The 27,927-nt window shown below is 46.5% G+C and overlaps 1 protein-coding gene across 1 annotated transcript; it reads right to left on the reverse strand.

Annotated features, from left to right (window-relative positions):
- Positions 1 to 370: 370 nt before the first annotated feature.
- Positions 371 to 26,613, reverse strand: ACTR5 (actin related protein 5). The gene is made up of 9 exons (XM_082361953.1): positions 26,178 to 26,613; positions 24,756 to 24,985; positions 22,679 to 22,848; positions 19,045 to 19,262; positions 18,188 to 18,370; positions 12,401 to 12,517; positions 11,535 to 11,674; positions 10,303 to 10,435; positions 371 to 7,851 (listed from the first exon to the last, which is right to left on the reverse strand). Exons 1-9 carry the CDS (start codon positions 26,574 to 26,576, stop codon positions 7,594 to 7,596), a joined length of 1,848 nt encoding a protein of 615 aa, XP_082218079.1. The 5' UTR covers positions 26,577 to 26,613; the 3' UTR covers positions 371 to 7,593.
- Between the last annotated feature and the right edge of the window lie 1,314 nt (positions 26,614 to 27,927).

Below are 27,927 nucleotides of genomic sequence, written 5' to 3' on the forward strand. Positions count from 1 at the left end.
GTAGGTTTTCTAGTAGTTCTTAAACTCTGTTGAATTAAAAAAAATAATAACAGCTGATTTATTTTACCATTTTTGTTTTTTAATTATTCGGTTTCTTTTATCAACTTTCTGGTCTTATACATTTCTGTTAGAGTTGGATGCCATTTAATTTTTCTTTATTGTGTAAGTCATCTTGTCTTTTTTTTCCTAGAGGCCAGAGGGTTTCTTTTTTTACCAGCACTTAGAGTTTGACATAATAATTTTGCTAGGATCTTTCTTAGAGTTAACACTTCTGAGTCAGTTTTCCCAACCATGCACATGGTGTGTCTTTACAGTATTTATATTCAGGGAGTTTTCCTTTCAGAGGGAGGAAAGTTTTACTGAATTACCATTTTGTTTATTTTGATTTATTTATTTATTTATTTTTGGCTGCGTTGGGTCTTTGTTGCTGAGCGCGGGCTTTCTCTAGTTGCAGCGAGCGGGGGCTACTCTTCGTTGCGGTGCACGGGCTTCTCACTGAGGTGGCTTCTCTTGCTGCGGAGCACGGGCTCTAGGCTCACAGGCTTCGGTAGTTGTGGCACGGGGGCTCAGTAGTTGTGGTTCTCGGGCTTAGGTGCTCCGCGGCATGTGGGATCTTCCTGGACCAGGGATCGAACCTGTGTCCCCTGCATTGGCAGGTGGATTCTTTTTTTTTAAATTAATTAATTAATTAATTTATGGCTGTGTTGGGTCTTCGTTTCTGTGCGAGGGCTTTCTCTAGTTGTGGCAAGTGGGGGCCACTCTTCATCGCGGTGCACGGGCCTCTCACTGTCGCGGCCTCTCTTGTTGCGGAGCACAGGCTCCAGACGCGCAGGCTCAGTAATTGTGGCTCACGGGCTCAGTTGCTCCGCGGCATGTGGGATCTTCCCAGACCAGGGCTCGAACCCGTGTCCACTGCATTGGCAGGCAGATTCTCAACCACTGCACCACCAGGGAAGCCCGGCAGGTGGATTCTTAACCACTGTGCCACCAGGAAAGTCCCTGAATTACCATTTTAAATATTAATTTTTTCCACTGTTTTTCTTCAATTCCTCTTCAATACAGGTCAATATAGTTGAATTTTCTTCTTCGACTATATTCAGTTTGACTCGATTTCCATTGCCTCTTTTCCTTACCTATAACTTTCTCTGATTTTCTTTCATTTTTTCCTTTCTTTTCAGTTGGATATCTTCACCCTTGTGCATCTTGAATCTAGGTTTATGAGATAATTTTTCCTTTTTATTCAGTTTCTTTGCTGAGTCCTGCCAGTTCCCGTTCCACATCTACCTCTGCTCAAAGTTTTTCACTTGCTTTGTGACTTCACTTGCATTGGCTTGTCTAATTTTTTTTTTAAGATTTTTTTTGATGTGGACCATTTTTAAAGTCTTTATTGGATTTATTACAATATTGCCTCTTTTCTATGTTTTGGTTTTTTTGGCCGCAAGACATGGGGGATCTTAGCTCCCTGACCAGGGATCAAACCCACACCCCCAGCATTGGACGGCAAAGGCTTAACCACTGAACCGCCAAGGAATTCCCTGGCTTGTCTAATTTTAATTCATGCTGGAATGCTGCATTACAGTTTTCTTTTGCCTGTAGTGGCTATTTCTTTTTTTTTTTTTTTTTTGGTTCTATCTACTAAAAAGTATTGGTCTTTTCTTACTGTATCCCCATAAGAGTGCCGCAGTTTTATTAATGTTCATATTTGGGCATGTTAAATTTACCTAAACGGCTATTAGCAGGAGGATGTGGACGAGGAGCGGGGCAGGGAGAGGGTTTGGGTTTTCTCAAGGGCTCCCCCTCCTGGTGCTATAGGGAGAGACAAATTCTTTACTATTGGGCACCTTTTTGTGGTCAGGCTTCCTCTGATCCAAACTTGCTTTAGTAAGTCTCGAATTGCCAGCCCCTTCTGTGCTTCCCTTCACGCCACCTCTGGCTTCCACGGTGCCTCCCTCACCCCCAGAAGGGGTGCCTTTCCAAGACTGTAAGCTCTGGTCCTGTGTACTTTCCAAGCCCCTCCCTTTCTTCTCCATCATTGCCAGTGCTTACTGGGGAATAAACCTTTGTTGTTATCCAGATTCTGATATTGTTAGGAATCCTCCCTCTTATGGGCAACTTATTTGCTTCTTTATGGCTTAACAACTTCCCATCCATACTCAGATTCTTTCCCAGACTCAACTTGGCCATTTGTTAGTTTCCCAGGGAGGCCATAACAAATTATCACAAGCTTGGTGCCTAAAACAACAGAGACTTATTCTCTCACAGTTCTGGATACCAAATCAGGTGTCATCGGGCCACACTCTATGAAGGCTCTAGGGGAGAAGCCATCCTCACCTCTCCCAGGCTCCTGGTATTCTTTGACTTGTGACAGCGTTAACTCCCATCTCTGCCTCTGTCTTCACATGGCCTTTGTCCCTTTGTTGTCAAATCTCCCCCTCCTTCCTCTTATAAGGACACCATTCATTGTATCTGGGGCCCACCCTATATCCAGGATATTGTTATCAAGATCCTTAACTTAATTACATTTGCAAAGAGTCTATTTCCAAATAAGGTCACATTCACAGGCTTAGGGCCTGGACGTATCATCTGGGGGAAGAGGGGACACAGTTCCAACCACTACACACACCACCCTGACTTTCCCCATAGCACAGACTCATCTTGAGCTCATGGTGACTTTGGTCAATGAAAATGTGGGAGACGTCTCCTGAGTCACCAGGACAATTGGATTCCACGGGGGTCCCTGGGCCTGAAAGGAAAAGGGGCAGATGGGCGAGCGGCAGTGAGAAGAGTGCCTGGGCCACGGTGGGTGCTCAGAACCAGAAGCTGAATTGGAGAATAGAGGAGAGGACTTTATGGAAGGAAGGGAACAGAAAGGGAAACACCAGAGTCTGTCTGTGTGACTTCCCAGCGCTCAGCTGTCTTAGTCGAGTTCTGATGCTCACCTGGCCTCCCTGACCTTGGCTTCTCCCCAAGGTGAGGCTCCTAGCCACCAAGCAGAGTGACAAGAGGACAGAGGTTTGCTGGGCAAGGGGAAATCCTGGGGCTGCCCTGGTTGCCAGGGGCTGCAGGAGGCTGAATGAGGGGAAGCAATGGAAAGAATAAAGTGGGGGGAAGGGGAAGGCTCAAGTCCCAGAAATCCCCAAGTCACCAGAATGCACTTGGGGGAATTATTTGCCTGTTTTTCCTATTGGGTTTTATCCAGCAGCCTCTGCATATGCCTGCTTCTATAGGAATGGCCCACAGGGTTTTGAGGGCCAGAGGGGCCAGCAGAGAGGCCAGAGGGAGAAGAGGAGGTAAACCTGTTGCTAGAGGATGAAAGGATGTGGCTTCTAGCTCAGGGTCCTCCCTTCCTCCTGAGCACAGCCATTCCAAAGACCATCAACCCCCATCCCAGCATTTCAGTGAGGCCAGTCCTTGGGAGGGCCCTAGGGAGAGGCTAGGAGTCCAGGTACGGCTGCCTAGCCTAACGTTCTCCTTTGCTCTGCCAAGGTACTGGACTTAGCCCAGAGCCTAGAAGTACCAGACACACCCCATTCCTGGATCTCATCTTCATCACAGCTCCTAAATAATGACCTCCCAAAAGCCAGGCACTATTTGTCAATTTCACTTCATGATTCTGTCGATTTGTGCTTTATACACTTTGAGGCTATTTTATCAGGGGCATATACGTTAGGTTCAGGCTCATTCTTTTTGTGAATTGTTTATTACTAAGTAAAGTTTCTCTTTCTAATAATACTTTTTGCTCTAAAGACTATTTTCCCGATGTTACTATTGCTATAGCAGATAAGCTGCTCAGTGTTCATTTGCCTGGTTTACCTTCCATTCCTTTACCTTTTATCTTTGTACCAAGTTTTCAAAGCATCTTTTGCAAACAGCTTACAACTATATGTGTATTTTAAAACCAATCTATTTCTTTTGTTTCTTTTGATAGGCCCATTTATAATTAATACTTGAACTCATTTATACCATTTTATTTTGTACTTTTTATTAACTAGGCTACCTCTTCTCCCCACCCCACCCACTCCCAAACTTTCCTTCTACTACTGGATTTGGCTTTCCCTAATGTTTATATTTACTTGCTCTATTTCTAGTCTCGCTCAGGTTACCCTTGCTGCATTAGTATTATTTATTCAGGGAGTTTATCCCTGGTTCCTCGTTTCATGAGGGCCCAGGCTACATATCTGGTCCCTGGTTAGGCATTTCAAAACTCGTGGTCCCTACCTACCCTTAGGGCTTATTTCTCAAATAAGCCCTGAAACCTCAGGCTTGCCTCAGTGCCAACTTTTGGTTACCAATCTGGCTATGATTTTTTGTACTCATTTCTGATTTCCAAGGTTTTCTGTGATATCTATGATTCTAAGTTCAGCATTACAACTTTTTAAGTTCTACTTTATCCCCTTTTTGTATAACTTTGTAGCAGGTGCAAGGGGGTCTTTCTGGGTCAGCTTAGTCTGCCATTTTCCTGAAATCCTTAAGTGATTTCATTCATTATCTCATTTACTCTTACTACAGGATAAAAGGAATTATTCCCATTTCCTAAATGAGGGGATAACTATCTGTCACACTGTTCTCTTTGTTTCATATTATTTAAAAAATTTTCCTCCTTAACAAATCCCCAATTAACAAGAAGTTAATGGGTTTTATTTTTATTTATTTTTAACCTACACTTTTAGTTAGAATAATGCTAGCTGCTGTAACAGATTAGGCCAAAGTTCTCAGTGGCTTAACACAGTAAGTTTATTTCTCACGCACTGAAGAATCTGCAGGGTCTCTGCTCTAAGAAGTCACTTAAGGATTCAGCTCCCTCCATCTTGTGGCCCCGTGCTCCTCTTGGGCCTTAGACGGTTCTCTATTCAGCCACACAACATGGAAAGAGAGGCTCTTGTGGGAGGTTCATGGAAGCCAGCCCTGGAAATGGTGTATATCTCTTCTGTCCATAACCTAGTGGCCGGAAGTCAAGCGGCTACCTGTTTGACGGCAAGGGAGGCTGGGAAATGTAGTGCAGCTGTGCGCCCAAAGGAAAGGGAGATGGATTTAGTGATCAGCCAGTCTCTCTGCCTACATTTTTTAATCCTCTGTTCTACCGTTTTCTAATTATCTGGAAATGATTTAATTACAAAGTTCTGTAATGATAAACTTCATCATATTCATTTAATCCCTTAGGTAGGCATGAAATAATCTTTGCATATGGTATTTGTATGAATTCAGTTTCTCCATTTCTTGGTTTAGTGTTCTCTGCCTATATTTTAACACTTATATTACTCTTAACTTCTATTTTCTTACCTTTTCGCCTTCTTTGTTGCTTTGGTAAAACTTTTTATTTCCAGAAATGCCAATGGAAGGCAGTGGGGGCAGAAGGAGGGACACCCCTACCACATCTTAGCCGGGGAGAGCGGCCCTAATCGCCCTAGGTGGCCACCCAACCTTCAGAGATGCTCTGACTCAAACGCAGAGCCGGGCTGACCCCCCATGCCAGACTCTCCCTCCCCTGGGCTATCTCCCCCTCCCACAACCCAGACAGAAGCCCGAAGCTGGGCTATGGGAATCTATTCCTTCACGGCTGCCTTCAGATCATTCAGCTACAGTCACACCCACCTTCTCTCCACGAACAGTCCTGACAGGGTCACAGAGAAGACTTGAGATGTCTCAATAAGTAGGGCTCCCCAGCTAAGGCGAAAGCCCTCAGTGTGGACCCGATTTGTTCCTCTCAACAGAGCGCACGAGTTAGTCACAAATTGTCTTTGTTCACAGATTTAGTCATTCACTTATCTACACAACCAGTTGGTCATTCATTCAAAATCCTGTGAGCCCACAGCACCCTCCAGGCCCAGCATTGGGCTGTGGATACTCCAAGCTGAATGAAACCCTCTTCCTGATCTTGGGGAACGCTTTACAGTCTATAAGTGACCATCTGGGGGCAGAGAAAAAGCTCTCAGTACCGTGATGAGTGCTGCTGGTGGTCTGTGTGAGGAAGGGCTGAGAGGTGTCAGCAGAGGTCAGTGTGAGGGCTTAGAGATAAAGCGGGAGAGCTTAAGGTCCAGCCTCACCGCAGCCCCAAACCTCCTCAGTTCCAGGCTACGGGCACCCCAACTAGGCCCGGCTTCACACTTGTTGTTGGACTACGCTGTAGCCCAGCTTACCTGCCCACACAGGGTCCTTCCCCACCAAGGCTGGACTTCCAGGGCAATCCTTCCACCTCACCACTGCTGTTCGGGCTGTTTAAAATGTTGACTGTGGGAGAAAGACCCCTGTCTCCCCAGGCCTATGGCAGTTAGCACAACTCCTCTTCCCAGAAACGTGATATGGAAACCTCTCCCATGAGGCGGGTCCTGCCTTCTTCGCATCTGTCCTTTCTTGGCAGCTCACGTTCACTCTCACCACCTCATCCGGCCTTGGGTCCAGCTGTGGACGGCCTGTGGCTCTTCGGCAGGGACGTGGGGGGTCCTGAGTTGGCCTGGATCTTCCGCTTCCTCCTCCACCACCACTGGCCCTTCCCGGTCTTCGGTATCGAAGCCCCGGAGAGCTGGCGACGCAGGTGACCATCCTTGGTGAACTGCAGCAGCAGACTGGTTCTGAGGTGGCCTCCTCAGAGGGGTGGGCCAGACATCCCATGGGATTTAAACGTACGGATTCTGTGACAAGGACGCTAGCAGCTCTGGAGGCTTCTGGGCTCAAGTACTGGGTGTGTTTGAGAGTTAAAATTCTCACCAAGCAATCTCTGTATAAGAGAGGGGTTATCTGTCTGTTTACGATGAGGCTGCAAAGGTCCAGGCGATGTGAGGCTGCGGCGAAACTGAAAAGGCTCCACAGCTCAGCTTTTCCAGTCTGCTTCTTTCTTCGGAAAGACCTGAAAAGTTAAGCAGCCAACACGCTCACAGGAAGAGAAGTTTTAAAAACTGTAGGAAGGCCTCACATCGTGGAAAAGTTTCCAGCAAAGAAAGTACGAACAAGAGTCGGGCCACTAGCCCCACACCTGCCCATTCAGAAGTGGGCACCGGGCAGGCCCCGAATGAGTGACTTCGTACTATCTGGTTCCCCTCTTTGGGGCCCCTTTTCCTTATTTCTAAGCAGAAAAAGAAAAAAGAGGGAAATATTTCTAGCCCCTGAGAGTTCGTGGTTGATTGTTCTTAGGATATAAATGTTACCTTTTTACCTGTATGTGAAAGAACTCCACCTGCTGGGCATTCGCACAATTTTGGAATAAATTTAGAAGACTATCTACACTGACAATATAAAATTTAAAGGATTTTTAAACAAAAAACAAGAAAGGCTTTAAAATGTGGTAAGAAGGAAGCCTGTGCAGACTGCACACCTCCGTCCCCCACCCTGTCTTCATTCACTGCTGCGGGAAGTGAAGGCCACGGCTCATCCATGGCTCAGCAAAGACAGCAGGCCACCTAAAGTCCCTTCACCGCCAACGCCCCCAAAAGAACACAGTTGCAGAGGGTAACTCCCAGTGGCGCTAAACTGTTCTCCCCAGGAGAAATCCATCTTGCAGCCAAATGTTCCCAGCAGACTCGGGCTGGACACAGCTGGCAGAGTCACCGTCCTGTGACACTGGCCGCCGGGGCCCAAGGTCCTGGAGGGGCCCCTGTGCTATGCCTGCTCGCCGGGCCCGCCTCCGCTGGCCGCCGAGCCTTTGCCGGATGCCTGGGCTTCCGTGGCGCGCGAAGCCTGCTTGGGCAGGCGGATGGGGACGTACACGTTGGAAGCACAGTGCTCCTTGAGGTAGCCTCCTCCCTTCTCTTCATATTCCTTCCTGGTGATCCAGACGTCCTCGTTGTCCAGGTGGTCCAAGGCCCAGTCGCGAGCACCGTACCAGGCGTCCAGCACAGGGTTCGAGGCCAGCTGAACCTGAAACATGAGCAGAGCAGTCACTGGACGGGCGTCTCCCCTCAGGGTCCGAGGACTGAATGTTCAGCAAGGCCAGCTACAGCCCCTACATTTTGTCCCCAGAAATACACACGCAGGAGGGCCCCCTTTAATTCCAAGACGGGGCAGGACTACCTGTGCACCCCCCAAACAGAGCTGAGTGAAATGCTCCAGACTCTTCAAGAAATCACGCAAACACGCAGAGCCCACCAGACACGACCTCACCGGATACGTGGTTATCAGCGACTTTACCAACACCAGACCTGCCACTCTGGGTGGGAGAGGCACCAGCTGCCCCACCTCCTGCCCCACGCTGTAGACCACAAGCCGTCAGGTGGAGAGACCTGGAGGGAAGGCCTTCCTGGACCTGATCCCCTCTCTGCCAGCAGAGGGAAGCAGAGGCCGATGCGAGGTGGCTCTGGCCACGGGGGCAAAGGAGCCTCAGGGGAAATGAGAGCAGAGAGGCTGACCTGGGCTCCCCATGATGCTGCCAGCACTCGGTTTCCACTGCTTATTAGGGGAGCGAGGCCGGGGTCAGCAGCCCTGTGAGTGCCCCTCAACTAAGCGGAGCTGAGCACCGGGCGGACCGCTCTCCAACTCAGATCGGGCCTCCTCTTCTCTGCAGTCGCCTGTCTGACCTCCCACCTCCCTCTTCCCTGCCCCACCCATAGAAGTCCCAGGATGGAATGGTGGTTTGGGAACTTTCTGGAGTAAAGGGCAGGTGGAATCAGCACAGCTGGAGGAGGATGAGGCGAGACTTGCGAGAAGGGATCATCAGCAAAATCAGGGTCACAAAAGCCCCGACCGCTCTGGCTTAGAAAGTGTGGGTGACGTGACGAGTGTAAGGCGCTCACTCTACTCCCTGCACCGGGGAAGGGCTCACTGCGATAAATCACGAGGAGGACTACGTGTTGAATCCTGTGAGTCCTTCTAGCGAATCGTGGAACCTGGAGTGTTCTTAGGGACCCTCAGCACAACAGCTGATGTCTGTTTATCACGCGCAGGCTCTGTGCTGAGCACCTGGCAGGCGAGGCGCGCTGCATGCTGGTAACAGGCACCAGGACGACCCCCTTCATACTGCGGAGAAAACTGAGGCCTGGCAAAATTCAGCGACGGCGGTGCCGGAGTCAGGACCAAAGCCCAGAGACCACCCCCTGAACACACAACACATCGTGCGGCACAGGGGGCCACAGCCGAGCCCCCAGCAGGACACAGAAGCTCTGCACCACGCGTGCCGTGCACACGGCCCTCCCCCGCTCCCCTGCACAGTCACGAGCTCCAGCCACACTCAGCTGCTCACCAACAAGCTTCCGGCCCGCGAGCCTTTGCTCCTGCTGGTCCCCGTCCGGAATGTTCTCTCCACCCCGCTCCCCTCCACGCTCTCTACCTGGCAAACACCTCCTCACGCTCAGAAGACTCACCTCCAAGAAGCCTGCTCTAGGCGCCTACGTCTGTATGCCCCTCGCGCTGTGGGCTATCCCGGCCTATTCATCTGCCTGCTGCCCCCTCAGGCAGCAAGCTCCTTGGGGCCGGGGCATCTGGTGTCTAGGACATCTCAGCATCCCAAGGTGCCTGGTCCACAACAGGAGCTCAGACTTGGTGATCGGGAATTTGGTAGATAAATTGTGGGGTTTCTTGGTGATGAGGAATTTGGTAGATAAATTGTGGGACATCCTCACCGTACAGTCATTTTTTAAAGTATTTTAGAAGAATAATGACACGGGAAAACATTCACGACAGGTTAAGAAATTCAGGTTACAAAGCAGTATACACTCAAGTGTGCAGAAAATATGTGAAAGAAAAATCTCCCCAGCCAGTCTCCTAGAGAATGCCTTATTCTCAGTGTACACTCTTGTACTCTCTGAATTTTTACTATATGCAGGCTTTCGTCAATTAAAACAAAGAAGTACGTAAAATACGATTTCCATTCTGCTTTAAATATTAAACATAGGGCTTCCCTGGTGGCTCAGTGGTTAAGAATCTGCCTGCCAATGCAGGGGACACGGTTTCGATCCCTGGTCCGGGAAGATCCCACATGCCGCAGAGCAACTAAGCCCATCGCCACAACTACTGAAGCCCGTGCGCCTAGAGCCCGTGCTCCACGACAAGAGAAGCCACGGCAATGAGAAGCCTGCACACCGCAACGAAGAGCAGCCCCGACTCACCACAACTAGAGAAAGCCCGCAAACAGCAATGAAGACCCAACGCAGCCAAAATTAAATAAATAAATACATAAATAAAAGTAAAAAAAAAAAAGAAAATTAAACATAGATAGAAGACCAGAAGGAAAGCCACAAACGTGTTAATAGTGGCTATCTCTGGATGATGGAATTATCAAGTAATTTTTCTCATTTACACTTTACTACTTTTGTAACCAGAAAACAAATAATTAAGGCTATTTTCAAAACAGTTGGTTACACAGACAATTGGTACCTGAAAGGAAGACTGAAAGGGTCTCATCTCCAACAGCTCCTTCTCGATTCTGACCTTCATCCCAGGATACATCATGTTCCCGCCAGTGAGGAAAACGTTCTGAACTAGCAACTCCTGAACATCCTTTGGGTACCTGGGGACAATACGATTCCTCTGCTCTAGTCCCTCCAACTTGAATATTGGAAGAGAATATGGATGTGGAAATGCAAGCTCTCAGTACAAAACAGAAAAGGTCTACGCAAAAAGTTAAAAAAAAAAAAAAAAAAAAGCCTTCCATTTTTCATTTGTGTCTTTACAGAATGCCAAATAGCTAGCCAAAACCTTAATTTGAATGGTCAATCCATTTCCTTAGCATGATTAAAATATTATGCCTTTCCAATACATGTTTTTGTAAAAAATTGACTTTATTGAGGATTACTTTAAATACATTTGGATGAAGTCTGACAAATTTATACACCCATCAACAGCAGTAACCATTACACAGTAACCATCACCACAACCAAGATACAGAACATTTCTATCACCCCCAGAAGTTCTGCCTCTCCTTTTGAGGACCCATCTCTCCATTTGTGCTTTTTTTTTTTTTTACTACTAGTTTTATCTTATTTGTGTTTGCTCACTTTCCCACCCACTGCTAGACAAAACTCAAAGCCACTCTAAGTAGCTGCAATGGCTTTTCTTCCTTGCTAGGTGTAAGTTTCCACCCTGTTTTAACCAATAGCAACCACAGTACCACAAAATTGTGTTCCCTACTTGTCCAACTTGTATTAGGAAAACTCACACTGCAGGAAAATACCTGTATAAATGGGTGCGGGGGAGGCATGTTCTTGTAGAAATGCAAACTCTTAAATAAATAAAATGCAAGGTGGGGAAAAAAACTAAGTTCTGCACGTTTTTAGGGTGATTTAGAATCACTAGTCTGCAATAATGTGAAGATTTATAGGAAAGCCAATGCACATATACCATGTTGCCCAAATTTTTCAAAGAAACTCTTAAAGCTCCTCAAATCAAGCATTTACACGTTGAGGATTTACACGTTGAGTATTTACATGTTCAGAAATGAATTAGAGAGCCCTAACTCTGTGCCACGCTTGGTGAGAGAGAAAGAATACCATCTGAGTGCAGCAAGTCAATGAAAAGGAGATGCCCGGCCATCAAATCCACTGTTCAATTCAAAATTCAAGGAAATGGTTCAGGAAAATAGAAGTAAAAGAAAGAAGTTTCAGTCTCACCTGTCCAGAATGTACTGGAGGGTCTCAGCTATGCCGGCCTGCTCCTCCCCGATGAGAGACGGCTGGAAGATAATTTCTGGAGCTCGAATTCTTTCTGTCCCAACAAACAGCTGATGATATGCTGCCAAGTTAAACACGGGCTTTAAAAACCCAAGGTTTAGAAGATATTTTTAGGCCATGAGAACAAACATCCCAGTTGCCAGTTTCTTCTAACTGCATTTCTTATTCCAACGTAGCTTCTGTCCTTTGTGCCAGAATAACCTCTCCCCAACTCTCTTGATTTGATAATTCGATTTTCTACCTTCTTCAACCTTTGGATTATAAACCGCTACACATCTGCTTCATGAAATGGTCCCTGAGATGCAGGGAAAGAGATTTGGTGAAGAGCAGCTGAGAAAGGCTGGTACTGGAAGACCAAGTGCCTGGCTCAGTCCCCAGTGCCCGCAGAGCCAGGAAGGGCTTCTCCCAGGTGTGTCTCAGCCTCACGCCAGTCCACCTGGCTGCCATCGTAATGACAGAAACACAGACCCAAATGAGGATGAAGCATTATGACACTGGCTGAAATGTAAATAAAATCATTAAAAGCTGGTCTTCGGGTCTGAAGTCCCCAGTTAGTTGCCCAAATGCTTCCACCCAGGAGACTGTTTCTCACAGATGCACGGAGCTTAGTGCTGGAACCCCAAACAATCACCACGGGGGGGAAAAAAAACCCTGACTTTGGAAGTTTTCGGTACTAGTACTCTCCCTTCTAGAAAATACAACTGGTATTTTAGGGAAAAGTATTCCTAAAGAAGCAGACTAAACCTGACTGGTCATTTATGTTAAGCTTCAAAGCATAAGCAAGGTGGAGGCTACGGGAGGCCAACCTGGACCGTGGTCACCGGCTTCTCCACCTCGGGCGTTTCCTCCGAAAACAAGGGCTCGAAATCGTTGATGTTTTCCACGTCTTCCAGAGACGGTTCGAGCTGCCCCAGGTCAGGGGTCTGAGAAGAGAAGAAACACAAGTGGACAGAACCTGTAATTCAGCAAGCCTTAGTTCTATGAGTTCACTGTCACCAAAAAGAACTGGGATCTTGCCTAATGTCCTAAAAGTACATCCACACATAAAAACTATGAAAAAGTTTCTAAACTGTTAAAAAAAAGGAACACACATGAACACAAAGGAACACACATGAACACAAGATTAAAAGACTAAAAAGCCAGGGATGAGCTTCGCTCTTATCCCCTACCCTTCCCACTGAGACAAGCCTCATCAACTCCCACCTTCTCTGAAGGCTTCTGAGGGGCAGCTCCAGCCTGGCGCCCCGGGGACGACTGGCTGCGTGCACCTGTCACACCGCCACGCACAGAGCTCTGGGGGAGAGGGTGTGAGAGCCGGTGTCCTACAAAGCAGCTTAGACTACGGGCAAAATCAAGTCAATCTCTTAATAATTAATAAACATATGTGCCAACACTAACAGGCTTAGCAATCAGTCCCCTTGAGGGCAGGTCCACTGGGCTGGAGATGTGACTGAAGGCTCCAAGGCGGCCGAATGCCTCCCATCCGTGGAGGCCTGCAGAACAGGCTTTCCTCTTCCACGACAATGACCCTGGGCGGGGCCTAGACACGCCGGCAAGGTTCCGAATTGGAGAGTTTAGGACACCTTTAATTTTGACCTGAACAAATGAAGTTGGGAGGGTGGAGGGATAGTTCTGGATGATGTCCTTGGGCATCTGTCATCCTCCCACATGAAAGGCAGATGAGTTGTACCTTCCGGACTCAAAGGGGAGAAGTTTCAGGAAGGAACTCTGTTGCATTCCCTGGAAGGAGGCTCTGACAGTGACAGCTATTGTAGAAAGGACTATCTGATGAGACGGCGTCCTGGGAGGGTTCGAGCAGATTCAACACCAACTGCCAAGGTTGCCTGAGAGGAGAGCCCTCCTCACTCTCAGAATCTATGACGTACGTAAATTACCGACGTAATTCAGAGTACTTAACTACACTTCTCTAGAACCTATTCATATCAGCTGCAAAGGTAAAATGCAAAATCACTCTTAAATAAGGCAATGCCCCTTGACATATGTTCTCTGGCTCCTCCCTCTCGGGAGCTCCCTCCTGGAAGTCAGTGGCCGCGCTGAGAAGCCCCAAGCGCATGGGGAGGCCGCAGGTGGGTGCTCAGGTCTGCGGAGTCCAGCCTCTGAGTCATCCCAGCCCAGATGCCAGGGAAGTGAAAAAACCCTCCAGAGAGTTCAGTTCCCAATTGTCCAAGTCCTCCCAGCTGAGGTCCCAGAGACCCCCGCTCCACTCTGTCTGAACTCCTGACCCGTCACATTCATGAGCACAGTAACACGGTTGTTGCCTCACACTGCCGAGTGTGGAGTGTTTTTTATGTATCAGCAGATACTTCAAACAGGCTTCTGGTGAGGCAGGACTAGAGCGAGCCCCAGACCGCTAGCAGGCCATCCCTTTGTCCCCGGTCAGCAGGTGTCTTAAACCTCTCCTTACACTCTTCCCTTCGGCTCCACCCAACCCCTCAGCAGTGGCCTTCCCCAGGCATTCTTCTCTTCCCACTCCCTGTGTGATTCTAGGTCCTTCCACAGCTGGGTCCTGGACAGTCCTGCCTGGTGTCCCACAGAGACTCCAGAGATGGGGGGCTCAGAACCCAGCTCATCGTCTCCCTAAGCTCGGTCCCCAGCGCCACCTCCCCCTGCTGCCTTTCAACCCAGCCTCAGTGACCGGAGACAATCTAGACCCGGACTGCTCGGGTCTCTCAGCTGCGCTGCTCCTAGCTGTGCAACCTTGGGCACGTTTCTTTCCTCGCCTCAGTGTCAGTTTCCTTATTCATAAAATGGGAATGAAGACAGTACTCACGGAATTGTGAAAATTAATCAAGATGATACTTGCCCAAGTGCCCAGCACAGGGTCTGGCACATGTTCTGTTATCATCAGCAACTGACACTCCTGAACGACACCAGGATCTTTGGCTCCTACCTTGGAAGTGTGTCCTCCTCCACCTTCCACCCCAACAGCCACTGACAAACTTCAGGCCACTGACAAGAATCAGCTCTCTTCTGGATGACTACACACATTTTAATCCTGTCTTCCCACCTCCAGCCTTGTCTCTCCCTAAAGCCATCATCCTAACTGCCACCAGTTATTTTCCTAAAATAAAATCTCATCAGATTATTGCCTTGCTCAGCACACTTTGAAGGCTCTGCCTGAAGGATAATATCTGGGCCGCTGGATAAAGACCTTAATAGGTGGCCACGGCCTCCCTTCCAGCTTCATCTCCCACGCTCTCTGTGCCCGATGTGCCCTGCTCCCTGCATGTGTGCTTCTTTCCATCTAAAATGTCCTTCCTTCCTAATTTGTTATCTGCTGAAATCAAATAATCTTTCAGGGCCCAGCTCAAACACCCCAATCCTGTCTCAAAACTCCTTCTGTATTCCCACACACATCTACCACCACACTTGATAAGTTTTATTACAGCCTGAGTATGGTTCTATAGCCCTATTTTTTGAGGTACCAAGGAGGACACGGATTGCATCTTAGTCACCTCTGTACCCCTAGTCTCTGGCAACCCTCAAATTTCTCTAGAATAAAGAGGATTGCAGAATGTCTGGGCTTCAAAAGGCTTCTTCAGCTGTGACAAAACTATTACTATCCACCTTCATATCTAGCTATATTCAAAAGCATCTCACCTTAAAAATAAGATAACTTTTAGCTTCACTAAAAATGATAAAAAGATAGTTTCCTTATCCCAATTCATATGATTCACAGAGAGGAACAAAGCTGGTAATTTCAATGCCGACAATACGCATGTAAGACAGAACATATTTCTCTACCATGGCTGCTTTCTCTCCCCCTAGGGTTTGCCAGGGTCTCCACGTGTACTGGGTGGCATGCGGGAACGTAAATATTCTGTTCTTTTGGAACTGAACAGAGCCAACAGTTTGCCAAAGTCCCTCAGGGAAGATGCAGCATGGTTCCTGGAACAGTCTGGAGCAGCATAAAAACAAGCAAAGGGCAGCTCTGATCTCGGCTCGTCAGGCCAGAGCACTTTCTGTATTTGGCCCATTGTCTTTTCCAACAAACAAGGGTGCTCGCAAGCAGTGCTCCCGCCTCCCATCCCCTTACGCTGCGCTCATAGCGATGCAAAATCAGCATCTTTTACTTTAAATACTTCATTAGGAGGTATTTTAAAGTATATTAAAAGTACTTAAAATTTTAAAAGCGTTTAAAATATTTTAAAAGTATATTAAAAGTATTGAAAAGGAAGCCTACTCCTTTACAACATCCTCGTCGAATACCTGCAGAATACCGAGGGCTGGCATGGATTGGTCTGCAGGAAAAAATGGATTTTATTTTTATTTATTTATTTTTTTTGGCCGCACCGCACATCATATGGGATCTTAGTTCCCCGACCAGGGATTGAACCAACACCCCTTGCACTGGAAGTGTGGCGTCTTAACCACTGGACTGCCAGGGAAGTCCCGAAAAAATGGATTTTAGAAAACACTGGAAGTTAAAAAATTTAGCTGTATTAATCCAGTGCAGCCAGTACTGCTTAGATTGCATTTCAGTATGAACTGTGGTCCACACAAATCTGTTCTCTCCATTCTAAAAGAATTATATTGTTGGAAAATATAACAAATACTTTTTGAAAGGTAGAACTGGCTGGCCAGTGTTGTGGCCAAGTTTATTCCATGAATGTTACTGTAATCAATCTAATCTCTAACAATCACCCTGACCATTAAAGCTTTGGGGACAGATCGATTCATCAAATTTGTTGTACGTAAGGAAACCTTTTAAAGTACATTTCAAAATCACCCCAAGCCCAGAAAATTTGAATATGTACCCTTAGAGCACAGAACAAAGTAGGGACTTAATAAGTATCTGCTGAATGAATAAACAGAGTGACTGAATCAGGGCATGGAACAAATGCAGAAAAATGAAAAAAGAAAAGGAAAAACTGGTTCCCCGACTGCTTGGGAATCACATCTTCACAGTTGCTTGTTTTTTTCTTTTTAAATCTGAAATCCTCCACGTGCATGTGGCTTAGTGGTCCATCTCTGATATTAAGATGCTGACGTCCTGTGGACATGTTGATAAGCATGATAAAACTGACTACAGATGAATAAACAACAAAGGCAACGTGGATCTGGATCCTAGGAAACAACAGCTCAAATCTGAAACACAGACCTGAAAAGGAGCAAACTAGACAAGGCACATTAGTCCTCTGGAAGCTGATCTGGGACGCTGTGCGAGAATAAGATGGCGGTCAAGGCACTTCTACCCTGGATCTCAGTGATCCAGCACGCTGTGCCGAGGAAGCCTGACTCAGGATCTGCTTCATCAGTCACGCATGCTCACGGCCAGTCACTGTCCTCACGTGGTCTACAGCCTGTCGGAGAGGTGGGGAAGGTGAGGCTGAGAGCAGGAACCGAGAGCCAGCCTCCAGCTGAGACAGTCACTGCAAAGCAGGCTGCCTGCCGAGCCAAGGATGGCCCTGAGGTCCCTGGTAAGCACCACACGACACCCAGCAGCAAACTGGAGTCTTCCACAAGACTGTTTCTTTCTAAAAGTATAAGTAAGGTTGATTTAAAAACAAAAATCAAGTTGGACTGGCTAATCTTGCCCCACAAGTGTCATAAGGCAATGAACAAGTTCCTTTGTTTTAGCACTCTAGAGATGACAGATTCAGCAACAATGTGTCCACTTATTAACACTTTCGTCCAGTTCTAGAGACAGGAGCACCAACCAGTGACTTGGGGCTGAGGTGTGACCTGCAGGCAGCCCCTTCACCATGCGGGGCCCAGTGCGACGGTATGAATTACCCGGGATCCTATCTCAGCCCCGCCACCTGCCCTTTTGGCCACATCAACACTAACAGCCCACTGGCAGGGAAACGAAAAGGAGAGAGAAGATCAAAGAGTCAGTGTTTAGTAACTAACAAAAGGCTGATCTTAAATCAACCTACAAATATCTTAGTGAGCATGTCTATTAGCGGCTGTAAAAAATTCCTAAACTATACATGAAGCATGATCCCCTGTCCTTAGGGAGCACGGAGATGAAAAGGAGGTGCATGGAAGAGCAACCATGATATATTTAATAGAAGATCAGAAGAAAGTTAAGGGGGCATATGACTAACTGCCCAGGAACCATCAGAGGGGCAGGTTCAGGTTCAAGATGGGCCACACGATAGGCGTGTGTATGTTCTTCCTACTCTACTCGCACACATCTCCTTCCCGGGGCCAGAGCTCTACCGGCTGAAACCCCTTGGGTCAGAACTTCAGTTGGTACAAGGTTAGTGCCATCCCTGCCCTCATCCGTGTCCCCGTGGATATCACACACCACTCTGCTCTCCTTCCCCCGAGTCTGGTCACAACCCCCTTGATGTCAGCCTTCTCCGGACACTCCTTCCGCCCTCCAAAAGGGCTGTTCTCTCTACACCAGTGGTCCCCAACCTTTCTGGCACCAGGGACCGGTTTCATGGAAGACAATTTTTCCACGGACGGTGGGGGGATGGTTCCAGTGGTAAGGCGAGCTACGGGGAGCGGCAGATGAAGCTTCACCCTCTCGCCCACTGCTCACCTCCTGCTCTGCGGCCCGGGGGCTGGGGACCCCTGCTCGACAGCACCCCGCGGGACCTCCCTCCCGAGGCCCGCAGTACCTCTGGCTTGCTGTCCACCACGTCCACCTCGAGGCTGGCTTCTGCTTGAAGGATCTTCTGCTTCGCCTGCTCCACTGCGGCACTGAGCTTCTGTATGTAGGACTGCAGCTCTTCCGGGGAGTCCATGTTCAGCTCTATCAGGGCCTTGTGAAACTGATCCATCTGGCCGTCCTCTAGGAGCTCCTGCAAGCCGAGCAGTCACAATCCATCCTCAAAAATGTGCATCGGGGCAATCGCGCACGGGAAGGAGAGATGGAACTTAGACACTGGACAGAGAACGACGGTGGGAGAGGGCTCCCCGAGCTCCCTGAGCCGGCCCCCCCCAAAGACCCACCACCACCGCCACCAAAGCTTCGCAACGAAGCCCTCCTCCCCAGCCATCTCTGGGCTCCCGTGCGTCACCATCTCAGCACCACCGGAGCAGGCAAAACTCATCTATGGGGACAGACGTCAGAAATGTTAGCTTCCGGGTGAGAAGAGATGGGAAAGTTACTAAGAGGAGGCTGAGGGAGGCTTCTGGGCTGCTGGTAATGCTCTGTTTCTTGACCTGGATACATCATGTGTTTCAGTGGTGAAAATTCATTGAGCTGGACACTTAGGATTTGTGCGCTTTGCATCACGTGTGCTACATTTAAACCAGAAGTTAAAAATCAAACAAAGGGGACCACAAGGATAAAATAAATCAACAAGGCCTGGTCCACAGCTCTCAGGTCCTGCTGCTACACCGTCCTCTACACGCACGATCTCTACATGGATGACCCCCCCCACCAGACCCCTTCTTGACCCCAAGTCAAAAAGATGCATGACGCATTTTATGGAGCGAGGCTGAGGTCCCACCCTGGGGGGTCCGCTGTCACCTGCACGTAGAGCAGCCGGTCCAGCCGCTCCTGATCCAGCTGCAGCTTCTCCTCCCGCCGCCGCGCGTTCAGCTCCTGCAGCCGCCGCAGTTGCTGCTGCCGCCTCTCCTGCTTCTCCTCGGAGGTCAGGGTGCTGCCCAGGAGCTTGCTGGAAAACGGGAGCTGCATCTTGTGGACATTGTTCTCATAGTAATCGGGGCACCGCCATTTCTGCAATTCTTCAACAGAATGATTTTGGAAGTTAGGAAATGGGAACACTATTAGCACTGAGATTAGAAAGTCAGCGCCAGGGTTCCAGGTGCGGGTAAGATGGAGGAAGCACACTCCCTCCCATCTCTGAAGCCACCCAATCGGCGAAATGCAGCTATAAGACCTGGACACAACCAACACACCTGCTCTGAGCGAATTGCTAAATAAAGTTCTTCAGACGGAAAGGATACCATCTAGAGTACCAGGAATGAAGGGAAAGCAACAGAAATGATGAAAATCTGATTAAACATAGTAATTAACCTCCTCTTGAGCTCCTTAAAATACATTGACAATCGGAAGTAAAAACCATGATGACGTCTGATGGGTTTCCAATGTATGTAGATGTGACACAGAAGACAAGTCTGACATAAAGGAGGAAGGATAAAGGGGCCTCTGGGGACTTCCCTGGTGGCACAGTGGTTAAGAATCCGCCTGCCAGTGCAGGGGACATGGGTTCGAGCCCTGGTCTGGGAAGATCCCACATGCCGCAGAGCAACTGAGCCCGTGCACCACAACTACTGAGCCTGTGCTCTGCAGCCCGCGAGCCACAACTACTGAAGCCCGTGCGCCTAGAAGCCCGTGTTCCGCAACAGGAGAAGCCATCGCAATGAGAAGCCAGCGCACTGCAATGAAGAGTAGCCCCCGCTCGCCGCAACTAGAGAAAGCCTGCAAGCAGCAGCGAAGACCCAATACAGCCAAAAATAAATAAAATAAATTAATTTAAAAAAAAAAAAAAAGGGGGGCCTCTAGCGTGCTGACATCTCCACGTTCCACTTGAACTGGTAAAACAGAGATTCTAAGAAGACTGTGAAAAGCCTATTTACTGTCATCTCTAGAGCAACAGCTAAAAAAACCTACACGAGAAATATCCAGTGAAAAACACAATAGACAAATTAAAATGGAATACCAAAAAAAATTTTTCAAATGTTCAAATAACCCAAAGAAGGCAAGAGAGAGCAATAAGAACAACAAAGAGAAGGAATAACAGAAAACAAATAATCAAATGGTGGACCTAAACCCAAACATAAGAAGAATTAAATTAATTGGAAATAGTCTTATCATATCAATTAAAAGATAGAGACTGACAGAAGGGATCTTTTTTTTTAAAAAAAGGACCCAACTATTAAGACACTTACTTTGAATATAATGATACAGGTAGATTAAAAGGCCAGAAAGACACACCAATCAGAAGAAAGTTGGAGTGGCTATGTTAATGTCCAAACAGACTTCAAAGCAAAGAAAACTGCAAGGGATAAAAAGGACACTATATAATGGTCAAAGAGCAACTGCCAAGAAGACGTAAGAATCCTCAATGTTTACCTAACAAAAGAGCTTCAGACACTCGAAAGCAAAAACTGACAGAACTGAGAGGAGAAATAGGAAAATTCACAATTGTCCCTGGAGATTTCAACACCCTTAATAATCAATATGGCTTGATGGAAAATGAAGAGGCGTATAGAAGAACTGAACACCACCATCAACCAACAGAACCTAAATGGCATCACAGAATACTCCACCCAACAACAGCAGGATACACATTCTTTGCAAGTGTATATGGAATATTTGCCAAAGCAGATCGTGCCTGGGTCCTAAAACAAATCTTCACAAGTTTAACTGATACCAGACAACATAAGTTCTTTGACCATAATGAAATTAAACTAGAAATCAACCACAGAAAGATAACAAGGAAGTCTCCAAACACTTGGATATAAAACAATATATTTCTAAATAATCAATGGTTCCAAATAAAAAAGGCTTGAGCGAAATTGGAAAATATGTGAACTCAGTAAAAAAGAAAACATAACATACCAAAATCTGTGACATGTAGATAAAGCACTGCTGAGAGGGAAATTCAAGCTTTAAATGCCTATATTAAAAAGAAGTTATCATAATAATCTAAGCTTCTACCTTAAGAAACTAGAAAAAAAGAGCAAAATAAACCTCAAGCAAAAAAGAAGACACCAATGCAATCACCTAAATAGTCCTACTTCTATTAAAGAAACTGAATTCATTCAGAAAAAGAAATCCCCAGGCTCAAATGGTTCTACTGGAGAATTCTATCAAACATTTAAAGAAAAAAATAATATCAATTATTTACACAGTCTTTTCCAGAAAGTAGACGAGAACACTTTCTAGCTCATTTAATAAGACCAGCATTGCCATGATACCAAAACAAGACAAAGACAGTACAAAAAAGTATAGATTAATATTCCCCATGAATATACACAAAAACGTCATAAAGTTTACCAAACTGAATCCAGCAATATATTAAAAAATAATATGAATAAGTGGGGTTTATCCCCCCAAATCAAGGCTAGTTCAATATTTGAAAAGAATCATGATACTCTCCTATATGAACAGTCCAAAGCACAAACACCACAGGATCATATCAGATGCAGAAAAAGCATTTCACAAAATTCAAAATCCATTCATGATTAAAATGATCAGCAAAACTAGGCACAGAAAGGAACTTCCTCAATTTGATAAAGGATATCTGTAAAAAAACTAGAGGTTAAAAAAAAAAAAAAAAACTAGAGGTAACATCATATAATTAATAGGGAAAGACTAAAGGCTTTCCCCACCACAAGATCAGCAATTAGGAACAAGGCAAAAATGTCCACTCTTACCACTCCTAAAGAAACAAAGGCAAACAGATTGGAAAGGAAGAAATTAAAATGTCCCTATTCCCAGATGACATGTGTACCTAGAAATTCCCAAGGAATCTCCAAAAACTAGAACTAGTAAATTTCACAAGGTCACAGGATACAAGGTAAACACATAAAAATTAATTGCATTTCTATACAATAGCAATGAGCAACTGAAAACTGAAATGAAAAAAAACAAGGAAAGAAATAATTAGGCATAAATCTAATAAAACATGTACAGGTCTATACACTGAAAATCATAAAATGCTGATGAAAGAAATCAATAAAGACCTAGATAAATGGAAAGACATACTATGTTCATGGATCAGAAGCCTCAACATAGTAAAAAAAAATGTCAATTCTCCCCAATCTGGATTTAACATTATATCTGAATCTACATTTAGAATGTTGTTGTTTTATATACAAACTGATCTACAGATTTAATGTTCTTTCAATCACAATCCCAACAGAACTTTTTTGTAGATATGGACAAACTGGTCCTAATATTTATATGGAAAGGCAAAGGAACCAGAGTAGCCAAAACGATGTTGAAAAAGAACCTACATATGCAAGTTACCAATTAATTGAAAAAGTCTGTTAGGAAATACCAAAAAGGGAAGGGAATGCTAAAAAGTACTAAGAGTAAAAAAGTGAGCGAAAGAGTCACCCTGGGAACAATTTAAGGAACACCCCAAAGGTAGACAACATTCGAAAGCTGCAAGCAAACATCCTCTTTGTACCTTCCACATAATCCTCAGCGATGTAGCTGTGCTCGTGCAGGATCTCCTCCATGCGGCTGAGAGTGATGGCTGCCAGGTGCCCAGGATACTTCAGCTGCAGGAGACGCTGGAGGTAGCCAGCTGCTTGGCTTCCTCCCAGGTTGATGCGTTTGCAGTTTTTAGCATCCAACCTACAACCAAGGGATGGAAACAGCACTGAAATTTCTGGCAATGTGGAGGAGAGAATATGGAGCACGTGCACTAGGGCAGAGGATAGTTTGATGTAGACTAATAAGGAAGCAACTGACCAGCTGGGGGAAATAAAACCTAACAGTTGGAAGGAACTTTAAAGTTGCCTTAGTGCAACCTCTTACCCAATGCAGGCCTTCCTAGAGCACATCCAAACAGACACATGAACATCTAACTTCTGGCAAGCATCTCGGAAGGACTCATCTGCTCTGGGAAGGGCCTAGAAATATGCATTTTTCCCCAGGAATATGCATTTTGACAAGCTTCCCAAATCCCTCTAGTGTAGGCCAGAGTTTGAGTACCCCTCCCCTAGACACTCCACTTCTACTTATGCAAACACATTAAGTAATCACATACACATTGGCTTATTGTAATCTCCTAAGAGAACCAGGTCCCTCTGACATGAAGTGAAGGGGAGGAGAACCAGAGTACCTTTATTTTCTCAATGTGAGAAAGTTAGAGGAGCAGAGCACTAGGAACTTGCTGTGTACTAAAATGTCACTGCTATATCACACCTCACCAGCAGATGCCAGCATAGAACATGATATGCCCCAATCTGATCATTTCTTAGCCTTTGGGTAAAATCACTTTCTCTCAATATAACATAACATAAAATAATAATATTATTTTTAATTTCTGCATATTCTGGTTACATAAGATATAAAACTCTATAGCAGGAGTGTTTGGTAATGTCTAAGAATTACTTTTTTCTTCATAAATTTTTGTAAGAACTTCAAGAGAAATTCCCACTATAGGGCTCAATAAATTCAACAGCATTTATTTTCACTTAAATATTCAGACTGTTTTACAAAGTGCCATCACCTACATTATCTCGTTTCGTTCTCAAGGTAACCCTGAGAAACCAGTTTTTCCCAAGTGTGTATGTTAGGAAACTAAGTAAAGAAGTTAAGTACTTCATCCTCAGCAGAGCTGCAAACCCAGGCTTTCAATTCCGAAGCCAGGCCTTCTCTCACTACTTACACACCCTCTCTATCTCTATGCAAAGAGAAACCTTCTCAGGAGAGCATGATGCTGGCCTAGTCTCTCTCTTTTTTTTTAATTTTTAATTTTTTATTGAAGTATAGTTAATTTACAGTGTTTCAGGTGTACAGCAAAGTGATTCAGTTATATATACCTTCTTTTTCAGTTTCTTTTCCATTATAGATTATTACAAGATATTGAATTCTGTGTGTATATAGTAAATCCTTGTTGTTTCTCTGTTTTATATATAGTAGTGTGCATCTGTTAATCCCAAATTCTCAATTTATCCCTCCCTCCCCGGCCTAGTCTCTTTATCAGACAACGAAAACCCAGCTATAAAACAAGATTTTAAACACGACAGAAACTACCCTCACTTTTTATAGAACTTGAAAACATCTACTAAGTACCTATTATGTACCAGGTACAGTAGTTAAAAAGAAAGGTCTAAATAATTGTCATTAAATAGCTTTAAATAAAAAAATAAAAAATCTCTTATTAAAAAGTGACTCCAGAACACGACAGTCTAAATTAAATCTATTTAAATAATTTACTCAGAACATTTTTATTGAGCACCTACTACCTACAGGTATGGTGTTAGCCATCTCACCATTAAGTCAGAACCATAAAGTTCTAGAATTATGGATTTGGACTTCAGGGACCATCTACCCCAACTCGATCCAGGAGGTCACAAAGGATGGACGATGAAGTGACATCTATACTCACACAGTGAGGGAGGTCAGAACTAAGCCCAGAGGCCAGTTCATGGTCCTGTCCTTGCTCTTTCCACTCCACCTTTAAATCAGGCGCCCAATAAACGTTTTCTGAATGCTTCTCAAAACAGCACCCAAATGCCATAAGTGCAACTCACCTCCCTTCTAAGATGGGTAAAATATGTGTACACTGGTATCCAGATGAAATGATGAGCCCGCTGGAAATCAAGTTCTTTGGATTATTGTGGTAGAAGCTGAAGAGGCTGTCTATTCCATAGGCAACCGTAGGAATCCCATAGCACTCAAAGAGAAGCTCGGACATCATCTGTCGTGAATACAGTGGGTTGCACACGGCTTCTGTCAAAACTATGGGATGATCGACACAGCCCTACTTGGAAAGAAAAGAGTAAATTGGTAGGTGCTAAGAGAATACTCCTTTTAAAGCCTAAAAAGAAACAGAAATCCTTATTGCAAGGGCTCAACTGGCTTTTGGTCTCCAATCAAAAAACTGAATCAGAAGTAACTGTAAAACACCCATCTTTCCTGGAAGTTGCTTTGGAAAATATGAAAGTAGGGTCAACTTAAGTCAAGCCCCATCCAAACTGTCAGCCAATCATCTGGCTCCATCTTCAAAATATCTCCAGAATCCAACTGCTTCTTATCACATCCTCAACTCCTCCCTCATCTAAGTCACCATCATCCCTCACCTCCTAACTGCAACAGCCTTCTAACTGGTCTCCCTGTTTCTACCCTATGACCCCAGGCAGTCCATTCTCCATACAGCAGCTATGGTGATCCTTTTGGAACATAAGCAACGTCCCTCTTTTGTTCAACACCCTGCAACGGCTCCCCATTTCACTCAGCGTAGAAGCCTATAAGGTGTGTGACTTGTCCCCTCATTACCTCTCCGACTTCCTCTTCCACTGACTACCCTCCCCCTCACTCTGGCTGCCCTCAGTTAGCATTAGGGTACACTCCTGCTTCAGGGCCTTTTTACTGGCTGTGCCCTCTCTCCGGAATACTATTCCCTCAGATATTCACAAGGACCGCTCCCTCAATCATCTCCTTTAGTTCTTGCTCAAACAACACCTTGTTCCCGAGTCCTCCCCCAACCATCTTATTGAAAACATGCAACCCTCTCCTGTCCTTCTATCATGCGACAGAGTATACTACTTAATTCTATCGTTTATTGTGTTGTCTTTTCATACTAGAGCGACTTTCCACACCCGCTCCATAAGCACAGGAGATTTCGTGTCACGTTCACGGACGTATTTCAAACACCTAGAAAAGTGCCTGACACAAAGTAGATGCTCAATACATATCTGATAATAAATTAATGTATTAAACGAACCCGAATATGTGCTCCAAGAGAAAAGGGCGTTGTTTTTGCTCACTGCCATACCCCAAGCGCCTAGCACAGGACTTACACACGTTAGGCGCCTAATATTTGATCAACTGACTAAATCAATGACTAAATGACAATCAGAACTACTGGAATGACTATTATCCCTCGGAGAGCGGAGTGAGCGGGGACACGACCTCACCCCTCCCCTCAAGCCTAACCCCACCCCACCCTTCACCTGTGAGGAGACACCCAGATGCTGGAAGCTGTAGTCAAGCAGCAGCTCCTGCAGCTCCAGGTTCACCGGCACGTTGCGGTCGAAGGGCGATCGCAGCATCCAGCGCAGCGGCTCCAGGCTGCCCAGCGCGTTGCCTACCTGCGGACCCGCCCCGCCCCGAGCCCCGCCCCGCCCGCGGGCGCACACGGCGCGAAACTGCAGCCGGGGCTCGGGGCCCGGGTCCGGCCCGGGGCAAGCCCAGCCTGCGCGGGCCTGGAACGACCCGTTGTCCAGCACCAGAGGCACCGGCAGTGGCCCGTGCGCCACCGGACCGGCCTCCAACACCGGATCCGGCGCGGCGCGGGCATCGCGGAATGGGAACACGTTCGTAGGCGGCCCTGCTGCACTGGCCGCCGCCATCTTGGAGCGCGCGCGCTGACCCCGCCCCTCGCCGCAGCGTCCGCCCAAACGCCGCGAAGCCCCGCCCCCGACGCAGCGCCCGCCCAGATCGCGCGAGACTCCGCCCCCGCACATCAGAGGGGCTTCTCCAAGCCTCCTCTCCTCTCTAAGCCCGGCCGGCCTTTCCACGTAACTCGCCACTGGTGGCCCAGGCCGCCTTCGGGATCGCTAGGCCCCGCCCTCCCTGCCTGTGGCTTAACCTCGCCCCCACCATCCAACCTGACCACGCCCCTTCGCTGTAGCCGGGACTCTGGGCCAGCAAGCCCCGCCCCGAGTGCGTAACGCCAAGGGCCCAGCCCCTTCCTGGCCTCCAGAACTGAGCTCCGCGGGGCTCCCTTTTCCGCTTAGCCACGCCCTATTGGCCGGGTATCATCTTCAACCGCCCTTGGCTCCGCCCCCACATGATTACGTCGCCGTTAGCCTTGCTGTCAAGGAACCAAACTCGGGGGCACCGACCGCTCAATTTCTTGACCAAGGAGCTCGCTACTCAGGCGTGTTCACTTTGTGAAAATTCATCAAACCGTCCTCTTTACGATTTGTGCACTTTTCTGCACGTGTGTTATATTTTATAATACAATATAAAGTTTTAAAATAGATTTATTTATTAAGACCTACAGACTGTACCCTCTCACAGACCTCAAACGCTGAGAAAAGGACTAATTGTTACCTACTACGTGCATATTCTCTTTCTTCCTTTTTGTGGTATAATTCCCCTGCACGGTCATCTAGTTTGTTGTGATCATGTGACTCTCCCCCCCCCCCACCCCCGCCTTAGTTTTAGCTCTAAAAGGACTGGGCACGCTCTCCCCTGCCCTATTTCCCCCTTTCCACCAGCCAAGGGGGTTGCAAGAATTAGAGCAGCTGCCTTGGCTCTACCCTCCCAGCTCTGGAACACTTTGAGAGATAAAAGCAGGTTAATTATAAAAGGTGGTTGTAAATAAACATCCTTAGCAAGAGATGAGACCCCAAAACGTTCTCAAGAAACTCTAGGAGCACTTCTAGGCCAAATAGGGAGCCAGTTAGTGGCAAAACCAGATTAAAGATGTTGCCTTTCAACACAAGCCATTTTCTCAGACATCTGAAGGAATCCATCATTAAACTGAGAAAGTGAGGAGGAGCAGAACACAGTAAAAATAAGTGAATGTAAGTTTAAGAACTACACCTAAGTATACTAATACGGAAGAATCTCCAAGATAAATATTTAAAAGAAATAAGGCAGTACAGTTTATAGGAAACTCCCTTTAAGAAAGGGGGTGGGGAGAAAATATATATGTTTTTGCTTGTATTTTCATGCAGATGGACAAGAAACTAA

Source organism: Balaenoptera borealis (genome assembly GCF_965194805.1).
Source record: "Balaenoptera borealis genome assembly, chromosome: 16".
Classification (NCBI taxonomy): domain Eukaryota; kingdom Metazoa; phylum Chordata; class Mammalia; order Artiodactyla; family Balaenopteridae; genus Balaenoptera; species Balaenoptera borealis.